The sequence below is a fragment of the Eurytemora carolleeae genome, unplaced genomic scaffold (genome assembly GCF_000591075.1).
Source record: "Eurytemora carolleeae unplaced genomic scaffold, Eaff_2.0 scaffold252, whole genome shotgun sequence".
Classification (NCBI taxonomy): Eukaryota; Metazoa; Arthropoda; class Copepoda; order Calanoida; family Temoridae; genus Eurytemora; species Eurytemora carolleeae.
Genome location: NW_019396306.1, coordinates 229,442 through 242,171, shown reverse-complemented (window position 1 = coordinate 242,171; position 12,730 = coordinate 229,442). Strand labels below are relative to the sequence as shown.

Sequence of the window (12,730 nt, the reverse complement as noted above, 5' to 3'; positions counted from 1 at the left end):
CGAAAAATGTAAAATTGCTATTAAACATTTTTTTTTTTAAATTTATTTTCAAATGTCTTCATTCAGCTGTTTATTTTATTGAGTCTCTTAGTGTTTTAATATATTGATTTCAAGCAAAAAATGTGCAATATTCATTTATTATATGTCCTTCCCAGTTGCGTTGCTTATATAATCGAACATCTTTTATTTATAAAATGCAGAGGGTCGATGAGCTGAGCTGAGCCGCGAACACATGAACTTATTCAGACAGAGTTTTAAAAACATTTTATGTATATAATATTTAACAATATGCACATAAAGTTGAAAAATTTAAGAATGCGTGATTTTAAACCAGGGTCCATAATTGCACTGTAAACTATTCTGATGCAAAAATCTATTCGAATTTTGATGACCCTTTGAATCTTAGAATAAAGTCTTAGAAATATTTATTAACATTATTGTCATTACTTCTAGATAATTCTCTAAAATAGATTTTCAATTCTGCCCTAACAACAGAGATAGAATGATATCATGTAGTTTAAACTATAATATAGGGGTGAACAAGGAGAACTAGGCCGATTATATGCATTTTCCATGCAGTATGTAAACATGCAAATAATAAAAAAAGAAACTGGGCTAAAAAGCTGGTGAACAATTTTGAAAAAACTGAAAAAGTTTCACAGTGAAATCCAAAAACCTGTGGAAATGTGAAATTTAACAATCTTATTTGTATTTGATGTTTCTATAAAGTAGCTATCTACAGGGTGAGTAAAAAAAAGTGTGATTTGCGGCGCCGTGCAAAATTGTACCTTTTTTGTGCAACTCTCCTGTATGGTGTTTTTTTCAATAATTTTTGAAAATTTGTAATTTTTTTGCTACTCCAATATGACCCAAAAGTAAATCCGCGAACCTTTTTTCTCTCAAAATTAAAAGTTCAGAAAAGCAAAATGTGTATATAAATTATTTCTATCGAAATTTTAAATTTTTAAAGACTGAATCAAAGAATCACAGAAAATGCGTAAAATTGTGACAAGAAAATTCGCAATTTTTAGTTCCGGTCTAATTTTTAAGGAAAAGTTATTTAAATTCTCTAGTTCCTTTCTTCTTAGTATATTCTGAAGTATTAAATATACTTGTTCAGTTGAAACCTTAAGAACCATTACAAAACAATTTTTCCGTAAAAATTATACCAGAACTGAAAATTGCGAATTTTGCATGACTTGGCCAAAAAGTGTTTGACTCATTTTGTTTGGGATTGGATTTCGTTTTGTCCCCAGGACGTCTGAACATAACCTTCATCAAGGATTTAATGCAAGGAAAGATATTTCAGAGGTGTACGCATCTTTTGTACTGCAGTGTACTGTCACTGGGCGGTAATGTAAACACAAGACGGATGTCGAAGCCTGACATGGGATCCATCTTTCACATAAATTATCAATGAAATATTCTGGTCATAGGAAACTATAATGTGAATTATCAAAATTATTAAAATTCAATGCTTTTAACCTCCTCGGATACTAAACGAACACTGAGGCATCTGTTCTTGTTTACAAATTCCGCCCAGAGAAAACTGGTTTCAATTTGTACGCAGAGTAAACGCAACTGCAATTAACTTTCCTTGCATTACATTCTTGACCTTCATGATCATAATTGATTTTGATCAACATATTTATCGGTAAATACAACAACAAAAACGACGTATTACGAGTACTAGAATCTCCCTAGATGGGGCTGATTTCGTTGGTATACCGTCCCATTTTGCCTTATATAGTCAGTATGTGTACTGTACATCTTACTCTAGCTGCTTGAAAGACGGCCCGGTCCGGATCATTCTAGAAATAATGGTATTAAATATTTGGCCAAATATGTGAACAATCCCTTTAAACTCGATAAATATGTGAACTTGCCTATTTATGCATCGCTTAAGCTTTGCCCCTGGTTTATCAGTTATACAATTGCCCTTTTGCCCCCTACTACAGATCTACAGAAGCATATGGATTCAATTTAACAGTGCAAGCCTCCAAAAACACCGCCTAGTAACTGCAGTAAAGCAAAGTCTAGATTATAATTCTTAATCTCTCAGTTCAGCCCAGACAGTTCTCTAGTTCACACAGAAAAGTAATTATACTAGATTTTCCCTTTAAAACCTGAAAAAGACGGCCGATGTAATTTTTAGTGTCTCTCTTTATAACCCCAGGGAAGGTTTTCGGATGCTCAGAATTAACATGTTATATGAACAACGGTATACTGTTTCGTGTTATCTGAACATTTCAGTATACTATTAACATGTTATCTGAACATTTCGGTATACTGTTAACATGGTATCTGAACATTTCGGTATACTGTTAACATGTTATATGAACAACGGTATACTGTTTCGTGTTATCTGAACATTTCAGTATACTATTAACATGTTATCTAAACATTTCGGTATACTGCTAACATGTTATCTGAACATTTCGGTATACTGTTAACATGTTATCTGACCAACCGTATACTGTTAACATGTTATCTGAACATTTCGGTAAACTGTGAACATGTTATCTGACCAACCATATACTTTTAACATGATATCTGACCAACCGTATACTGTTAACATGATATCTAACCAACCGTATACTGTTAACATGATATCTAACCAACCGTATACTGTTAACATGATATCTAACCAACCGTATACTGTTAACATGATATCTAACCAACCGTATACTGTTAACACGATATCTAACCAACCGTATACTGTTAACATGATATCTAACCAATCGTATACTGTTAACATGATATCTAACCAACCGTATACTGTTAACATGATATCTAACCAACCGTATACTGTTAACATGTTAATGTGAATGATACATGCACCACTAAACAAATGAAGAATTACTAAAAATTATGTTTACAGTCCATTTTTCAAAACAAAACATATTTGGCACCTTTTTTTATAAAGTATATATTATGCCTATTTATATGTATACCTGGAGACAAGTATATTGTATCCCTTTGAAGTTATATACCTGGAGACAAGTATATATTATCCCTGTTATTTAGTTGTATACCTGGAGACAAATATATTATCCCTGTGTATTTGTATACCTGGAGACAAGTATATATTATCCCTGTTATTTAGTTGTATACCTGGAGACAAATATATTATCCCTGTTATGTAGTTGTATACCTGGAGACAAATATATTATCCTTGTTATATAGTTGTATACCTGGAGACAAATATATTATCCCTGTTATATAGTTGTATACCTGGAGACAAGTATATATTATCCCTGTTATATAGTTGTATACCTGGAGACAAGTATATATTATCCCTTGTTATATAGTTGTATGCCTGGAGACAAGTATATATTATCCCTGTTATAAAATTAAAATATATAAAATTATAAAGTCCACCTAATTGCTATATACTTGTACTGTTAATATAATCATCAATTTGTAATTGTAAACTCGTTCTGTACACAAATACATGTATTCTAGCAATAAACTTTATCTTATCTTATCTTATCTAGTTGTATAACTGAAGAGTATGGTTCTGTGTTCAACACCTGGGTCCGGAAATTTCAATGCTCAGCCTTTCCTGGATATCAGGGATGGTGATGATGTCCAGAATAAATTAAAATTTGAATCCAACAAACCTAGGTAATTAAGGAAATATGTTAGGCTGTCTGAAAGGAACTGTAATTTTGATTTCAAATGTAGTGGCATACCCGATTTACAACGGAACCCTTAATATCGTTGTCTGATCAAGTAACAATAAGATATCCATGATTATAATTTTCAAAAATTATTATTAAATTGCGCATTTCTTCTGCACAAAAACAGTGTAGGATTTATTAGAATTGGAAGATTTTTAAGAGAAAAAATGACAATATCTTCCACATTATTAATTAAATAAAGGTACCAAGGGTACCGTTGTGAATTGGGCAAACCCCTTTTTGCCAAACTGAGAGAAGTGCAGAAGTTAATATGTTTATACAATTTTTAAATGTTCCTATAAAAGGCATAAATCAAAAATAGTTTTGCAAATATGCATTTAATTATGAAAAAGAATTTATCAAAATACTTGAAACTTGGAGCAACTAAGACTATTATTTGGATGTTCTAAATTTTTAAAGATTCCAATAACAAATTTTTTTTTATTTAGATCTCACGGGAGGGAGACAGAACAACATAAATCGGAGGTTTTGGAGGACCAAAATCTTTCAGAGGCTGCGGGAAGACTGCTGGAGAAGCTGGAGGCTGAGCAAGAAATGTTGGATTTGTGGAGGATGGGGGAGGAGGATGAGGAAGAGGTTGAAAAAGAGACAGATTTTCTACAGAGGTAACTTATCAGAGTTATCTTATATCATAGTTATCTTATATCAGAGTTATCCTTTATCAGAGTTGTCTTATATCAAAGTTATCTATATCATAGTTATCTTATATCAGAGTTATCTTATATCAGAGTTATCTTATATCAGAGTTATATTATATCAGAGTTATCTTATATCAAAGTTATCTTATTTCAGAGTTATCTTAAATCAGAGTTATATTATATCATATTTATCTTACATCAAAGTTATCTTATATCAAAGTTATCTTATATCAGAGTTATCTTATATCAAAGTTATCTTATATCAAAGTTATCTTATATCATAGTTATCTTATATCAGAGTTATCTTATATTAAAGTTATCTTATATCATAGTTATCTTATATTAAAGTTATCTTATATCAAAGTTATCTTATATCAGAGTTATCTTATATCATAGTTATCTTATATCAGAGTTATCTTATATTAAAGTTATCTTATATCATAGTTATCTTATATCATAGTTATCTTATATCAGAGTTATCTTATAGCAAAGTTATCTTATATCAAAGTCATCTTATATCAAAGTTATCTTATATCAGAGTTATCTTATATCAAAGTTATCTGATATCATAGTTATATATCAAAAGTTATCTTATATCATAGTTATCTTATATCATAGTTTTCTTATATCAGAGTTATCTTATATCAAAGGGTGAAAATATGTGACCCTTTTTGATCTGGCCCCAGTTTTAAAGTTTTCATTGATACCATTTGAAAAAATGTTTTGAAATTTTTTTTTTCTTAATTTTCAATTATTCAGATTTTTGCATTTTTTGTGTAAATCAAATCACTGAACGTAAACCAGAACAAAAATTCGTCAAAATAAATCAATGTGGGTATTAAATATCCGTCTTCAAAAAAGTTCGGAAACGTTAAATTTGTAAAATATTAAGAGACAAAAATCGTATTTTTTAAAAGATATTTGTCAAATTATCAGAAAAGCAATTTTTTGTAGCCTAATCAAACAATGTTTAAATTATCGAAAAACGTACAACGTAAAACATACAACGGTTCAAGATGCATCTTTTGATACCCATATCAGCAAGTTTGGAAAAAAAATTTAAAATCGACCTTCCCTTATAAACTTTATTTTTTTTAATCGTTAATTACTGAATGAGTTTTGATTTTTTCTATTTCCTTCTTTCAAAAATGTTGTTTGCTACTGTATAATTTTTTTGTTGGTGCAGATAGAATACATGATAGTACAGTGATAATCAAAAAACTGTAGAATAGATAGATGACATCAAAAGCAATACTGAAGTGCATTTGATGCTGTTACAAAGCAAATGACTTAAATAGTAAGTTATTAAATCACTTATTAAGTGAAATGGGTCTGTGTACATTGCACAATTACTGTGTGTCATGTTGATTAGACTTTTAAAGGTCATAACTTGAGGGTAAAAGTCGACTTACTATTCCAGAGTTTTTTGGTTCGCGAAAAACAAAAGGTTGATGACAAACTTTATTTTTATCTTTTGTTTCCGTAAAGTATTATTTCATTGATAATCTATCTGTACACCGTTCTTTGTCAAGCGTACATTTCAAATTAATAAAAACAATAAAATATTTCACGGATTTTCCACTTCTAACAAAGGACTTTCCAACAATTAAAAAATTTCGAACGTTTTGGCGTTTTTTTCATACAAACAAAAAACATAGAAACAGACAAGTCATATATAAATAAAAGTATATATATACAAACAAAATTATAGATATATATATGTATAAAGTCTGACTTTTTGGTTTTAGGGACAGTAATTACGGTTCTTTTTACGACCATTCCTTGCCACATGAACTTCAATATCAAAGTCGTGATCAACAACATCTACCACCTCATCGTCAATATCATCAAGATCAACAACAATTCCATCATTATCATCATCTTTATCAAGAATCTTTGCTTCTACAGTTTCAAAATCCGCGGGAGCGAAAGATTAGTGAAAATCTGTTTATTATGGACGCATAAAAAACTTACAAAATTAAAATTTTGAAAATTTTTATCTTTTTTTGAGACAAATAAGCATAATCTTAAAAATTATAATTTGTTGATTACAGTTTTTCAAGAATCTAATTACATTTATAATAAGTTTTAATGATAAAAAACATAGTACAAATAAATTTTACACTTAAAATCTGTTATAGCTTATCGTCTAAGTTTGAGATCAGACAGTCAGTAAAAATTTATAATATCAGCTGATTATTAATAAGTTCATATTTATCTGGTTTGGAGATTTGGCTGATTTTTAGCTTTTAACTATTGCTATTTTTGATCAATTATCATAATTTCTTTACAGTACAATTACGCTGTAACAGTTTAACAACGCAATGACAAAGGCGTAACCTTTCTTCTCTCTCTGTTTTATTTACTTAAGCTTTTTCTCCTTTTTTACAATATTGTTACATCGGATATATAAATTTCAACATCCCGCTTCTCTCCTCCTTTATATTAGTTGCAGCAGCCTGATCTGCGACCAGTGTGTGTATCATCAATGATAGTTATATTATTTTGATTCTTGGTTTGAGCACTCCTAAATATATCATCACTTTCATGCCAAATAATCAGTGTGCAGTTTTTTTGATGAATTTTGAACATTTAAATTTTTTTAATTGAACCATCAGACCAATGTTTTGACATTTCTAATTTCAAAGTTGTTTAAAAATGTAAAAATAATCAGATATTTGTGATGATAATAATAATAATAATAATAGCAATATTAATAATAAAATGAGCTGACCTCTATTAAGTTTAGCTGACGTTAGATAATGTTGAGCTCCGACACTTGCCGCGTAGCTTTCTGCATCCTCTCGTTCTTAAAGGGACTGTTTGTTAATTTGAAAACGGAGTTTAGAAAGTCAATAAAAAAGAATAAAGGAAAATGAGGAAAGTAGAAAATACATGTTAAAAGAAAAAAACTGTAAAAAGAAATAGAAAAAGATTAGAAGTTAAGTAGAAGAACCAGAGAATTGAGAAAGAAGAAAATCAAGGAAAACTAGAGAATTGAGTAAGAAGAAAATCTAGGAAAACTAGAGAATTGAGAAAGAAGAAAATCAAGGAAAACTAGAGAATTGAGAAAGAAGAAAATATAGGAAAACTAGAGAATTGAGAAAGAAGAAAATCAAGGAAAACTAGAGAATTGAGAAAAAAGAAAATCTAGGAAAACTAGAGAATTGAGAAAAAGTGAAATCAAGGAAAACCAAAAACCTAAAGGGACATGTAGACGTAAGTTCATTTAAAAAGATATTTGTAAATATTTATCTGAGAGAAAAAATATTCGTTTTGAAGCGTGCTCAATTCTGACAATTTTCTTTAGTGTAACTTGAAATTGCGTCAACAGTCTTTAAGTTAAACTCACTGATAACTCGTTTATTCACTAGATCTGTCTTGTTTCCAACAATAACAATACTAATCTCATCTCCCAGCATCTTCTTCAGTTCACGAACCCAACTCTGAACCTGGAGACAAATATGATCTTTCTCTATTTAACATTTTTCCACACGTGAGCTGTAATTAAGTAGATACATTGTAAAATGAATTCGAGATTTCGCTTTCCGATTAAAAAAAAAAACATAAAAAAACGATTTAACAAAAAAAATTATTAGATTCTATTTGGATTCCTTTTGAAAGCTGTCTTCATCTGTGATGTCATACACTAGGACAGCGCCATTCGCATCCCTGAACACAAATACTGCTGAAGTGCCCGGTGTTGCCAGTGGAATTAAAAAAAATTGCAATTTAAAAAGAAAAATTTCGTATTTTTTTAAGCCAATGTTACCCATTTAGAGTACCTTTCCTTAAAAAATATCAGTCAATTAAATCCAGCTATAGCTGACATAAAAATATATATATACATGAGCTCGAAGAGCTTTATTATATAGATTAAATTAATTTGAAATTAAAAATCATGTTACAGTGATAACTGAAAAACTCTGGAATATAAGGTTCATAAATGATCCAATATATGCTATTTGCTTAGTAAAAACTCTGAAATATAAGGTTCATAAATGATCCAATAAATGCTATTTGTAATAACTCTGGAATATAAGGTTCATAAATGATCCAATAAATGCTATTTGTAAAAACTCTGGAATATAAGGTTCATAAATAATCCAATAAATGCTATTTGTAAAAACTCTGAAATAGGACTTATCTAATCAAGTCAAATTGTGCAGTGTTAACAGACCCATTTCACTAAATTAGTGGTTTAATAAGTGTCTAGCATAAAACTTTGTCTTTGAAACAAAATTAAATACACTTAAATATTGCTTTTATTTGGTCTTCCTATTCCATTGTTTTCTGGTTATCACTGTAATATTACACTCAGGTCTTCTTTATATTGTCATGTTTAGTGGGGCACACTGTAAGCCTGCACCTGTAGTAGATAGGACCAAGCGCATGAAATCTCTCCTGTCCCGCTGTATCCCAGATATTTAAGAATATCGTCTTCTTTCTAGCAACATGAATTCAAATCAAGACTGCGCTCCAATGTACAGAAATGTCGTCACCTAAGTCAGGGGCAGATACAGGAATTTATAAAAGGTGAGCGAAACTTTTATGCGCGAAGTGAACAATTTTTTTGCTCACCCCTTGGGAGGAGCAAGGAGGGATTTTGAACTTAAATTGCACAAAAATGATTTACCTATACGTAAGAATGAATATGAAAAAAACATTATGTTCTCCAATAAAAACAGAAAAAAATGTTTGTTTAACAGTTAACATTAATGTTACAAAATAAATCTGGAATTTCAGTTTTTTTCTGAGAATACGCTCTCTAGTTCTCTAGTTTCCGTAGCTCATCTCTAAAACTTCACTGTCCATTACTTAGGAGACGACATTTTCCGTACTTGGAGCGCATCAAGATTAATCAACTTTCAGAAACAACCTTGATTAAAATAGACTTTAGAATATTTCAAAAGGGAAAAACTCAAATAAACATTTGCAATTATTAGAAAAATTAGATATTTCTAAACAAATGCAATTATTCACAAGAAAATGACAGAGAAGGCTTATTAAAATATTTAATTAAACTATTTAAACTATTTAAAATGACCGGACAAAAAGTTTTGTATTTTCCCTCGAAAATAATCTTTAAGTGATGTAAAAATTATTTGACAAAAAAGAAAAATGTAGGAAATTTGTTGGAAACAACAAATGCAAGAAAAAAGACTAAAGTTTTACTTTCAATACAGTGTAACGGATTGTATGATAAAATAAATATATTCAGTACAAGTAAATATAAAATATTAAAATACAGTGTAACGGATTGTATGATAAAATAAATATATTCAGTACAAGTAAATATAAAATACTCACTGAACTATTATTGTTTTCCGAAGGAAAGATGCCTGCAGCAGAGTTGGCCATTGTTTAGTCAACGAACCAAATATTTAAAAATAAACGATTTTTAAAACAAATTTTAAAAAATTATTCTCGTCTTTATTGAACAAACGGTTTTGCTGAAAGATCACGCTCTCACCTAACGAACTATTTAATTGAGCGAACGAACCAAATTGATTGTAAATAAACGATAATTCTGAAAAGAAATAAATAAATTTTGTTTCTGAACGCCAGAAAAAAAGAAACGATATGGGTCGTTAAAAACCTAATTAAAAAACAAACACGCCCATCTCTAGCCTGAAGAGTTGTGAGATGTTTCTTATTAAATTCGTCCTCCACATAGCGGAGGACACAGGAGGTCTTACCCACACAACCCTCTCCCAGGAGAACCACCTGCATACAGAGGATGCAGAATTATTAAAAAATAAACCGTAACATCTTAATATTTTTTTCTGAAGGGGGAGCTAAGTGATTTGAAAGTCTATATTCTAATGGAATCATATTCCTTATAAACTCTTGATATGATCTATATACAGCTGAATCATCTTTAAAGTAAAGGGATTGTTTGACAGTTCAAAAATCTGTCAATAAAAGAGAAGTCACGTACATAGGAATCTTTCAGCTTCATAGAAATACTGTAAAAACGCGATGGAAATTTTTGCTGAAAGTTTTGATCATTCTTGGCATCAGAAATATCTGTGAGTCCTGAAATTGACTTAAATGGGGGTATTATGAGTACTTTATAATATATTAACAATTCCTTTATAAATTCATTTTTATGTACAATATACTACATATACTTTACTTTAAAGGTAGCCGAATCCGCCATTGCTTGAATATTCACATGTACACTGAATACACTTCACATCTGAAACATGTGAATTATTTTCAATAATTATAAAGACTTAAAAATACGTATATTTGAATTCTATACAAACAGTGAGACCTATTAAACGGTGGAATAGAAAGATTGTGATTTTACAGTAGTATAATAAACATTTAACACAGCATTGTGCAGTGTTCACAGATCTAGTTTACAGTAGTATAATGAACATGAAACACAGCATTGTGCAGTGTTCACAGATCTAGTTTACAGTAGTATAATGAACATGAAACGCAGCATTGTGCAGTGTTCACATATTTAGTTATGAAACACAGCATTGTGCAGTGTTCACAGATTTAGTTTACAGTAGTATAATGAACATGAAACACAGCATTGTGCAGTGTTCACAGATCTAGTTTACAGTAGTACAATAAACATGAAACACAGCATTGTGCAGTGTTCACAGATCTAGTTTACAGTCGTATAATAAACATGAAACCCAGCATTGTGCAGTGTTCACAGATCTAGCTTACAGTAGTATAATGAACATGAAACACAGCATTGTGCAGTGTTCACAGATCTAGTTTACAGTAGTATAATAAACATAAAACACAGCATTGTGCAGTGTTCACAGATCCAGTTTACAGTAGTATAATGAACATGAAACACAGCATTGTGCAGTGTTCACAGACCCAGTTTACTTAATAAATAAGTTAATTATAAGCTACAGTGGTAAGCAAATATATCAATACAATGAAGACGACTTTTGTATTTAAGTTTTAATTGTTTACAAGCTTTTTTTGAATTACAAGTTTACAAGTAATCAAAGATAAACTTTTTTAATCGACAGCTTCTTATTGTTTCCATGTTTATGTGTATCCATGCTGTTTAAAAGCTTGATATAAATAAAAATGTAAATCGAAAGTCGTCTTCATTGTATTGATTTGATCGCCTACCCCCATAATACAACTTTTTGCGATGTAACAACATTGCAGTTAAAAATTTAAATTGACATTGGTTTAACCGGCTCCGAGGAGGGCGAGGCATGAGAATGTCGTTGTTAAAATTCTTAGAATTCAAAGTTATCGCATTACACATAATAATTTGAAATTCGAAACTCAGTAGTTTCTGCGCGCGCAGAAAGTGTTTTACGAAAAAAATTAAGAGTCAGGATAACCCACTTTATGTTCAACAGTGATTAATCACTTTCTTTGGAGAAAGGTTTATTTGGAATTCTCAACACAGGAACATTGGATCGAAGTTATAAAAAACACCAATAATTTTACTATGGGACCTCCTATTTACCCGTTCAATTTATACCAACTCACCCTGTAAGATTTTTTTTTTTTTATTATTTTATATTGATCTTAGTGTGTTCAGATCAAACTGCAGTCGAAAACTGATAAAAATTTGTGGTTTAGAAAAAGGGAGGAACTAGGACAATTTACGTAACAGTTAATATTATGAGAGATTATAATTAAACTGTATTTTTTTCTATTAATGAGAAATTTTTGAATTTTTAACTGCAGCTGTGTTAAAGTATTTGAATCTTGTTCTCTTGAACTGCAGCTGTGTTAAAGTATTTGAATCTTGTTCTCTAGAACTGCAGCTGTGTTAAAGTATTTGAATCTTGTTCTCTAGAACTGCAGCTGTGTTAAAGTATTTGAATCATGCTCTATAGAACTGCAGCTGTGTTAAAGTCTTTGAATCTTGTTCTCTAGAACTGCAGCTGTGTTAAAGTATTTGAATTCAAAACTTAGACCACTAAATCAAGACTCCATGAAAACCCGGATAATTTATTGTATTAATGTGTGCTAAACCCATAGTAACATGGATTACATGGACACTTACTTTATACTATAAACTTTCTGTCGAGGAGGAAAGGTTGGATCTTTGCGCAAATCTACCTCAGTCAAGGTGATAAGGTTTGGAAGGTTTGGAGGATTGAATGTTGCGCAAATCTACCTCAGTCAGGGTGATAAGGTTTGGAGGATTGAATATTGGACAGAGCATACACGGTGGAAAAGTTAGAAAGATACACTAAACTGTTATAGCTAAATAGCTCTATACTCCGTGAAATGACCAAAGACCTATTTTCTTCTATACACTGTGAGCTCAGTTGTATTTCATACTTTGTGAACTGTATTTAGCACGGCTCTGTTTTCTTGTATACTCTGTGAGTTAGAATGACCACTATTGTAGGTGAAGGTGTATAATATTGTATAGTGTAC

General features: G+C 30.5%; 2 protein-coding genes across 3 annotated transcripts; one reads left to right on the top strand and one right to left on the bottom strand.

Moving 5' to 3' along the window:
- The first annotated feature begins 28 nt into the window (after window positions 1-28).
- LOC111700613 (uncharacterized) lies at window positions 29-6,584 on the top strand. 2 transcript variants are annotated; one of them, XM_023471586.1, is made up of 4 exons: window positions 29-743; window positions 3,498-3,627; window positions 4,133-4,309; window positions 6,091-6,584. In XM_023471586.1, the coding sequence occupies exons 2-4, from the start codon at window positions 3,515-3,517 to the stop codon at window positions 6,305-6,307; spliced, it is 507 nt and encodes a 168-aa protein (XP_023327354.1). In that variant the 5' UTR covers window positions 29-743; window positions 3,498-3,514; the 3' UTR covers window positions 6,308-6,584. The 2 variants fall into 2 exon arrangements, with proteins under 2 accessions (XP_023327354.1, XP_023327353.1); XM_023471585.1 differs by lacking the exon at window positions 29-743 and adding an exon at window positions 1,570-2,097.
- Window positions 6,585-6,708: 124 nt separating this feature from the next.
- On the bottom strand, window positions 6,709-11,894 carry LOC111700608 (ras-related protein Rab-21). The gene is made up of 9 exons (XM_023471579.1): window positions 11,828-11,894; window positions 10,482-10,544; window positions 9,974-10,069; window positions 9,653-9,684; window positions 8,712-8,789; window positions 7,957-8,014; window positions 7,695-7,794; window positions 7,077-7,151; window positions 6,709-6,722 (listed from the first exon to the last, which is right to left on the bottom strand). Exons 2-9 carry the CDS (start codon window positions 10,503-10,505, stop codon window positions 6,709-6,711), a joined length of 477 nt encoding a protein of 158 aa, XP_023327347.1. The 5' UTR covers window positions 10,506-10,544; window positions 11,828-11,894.
- Window positions 11,895-12,730: the final 836 nt, after the last annotated feature.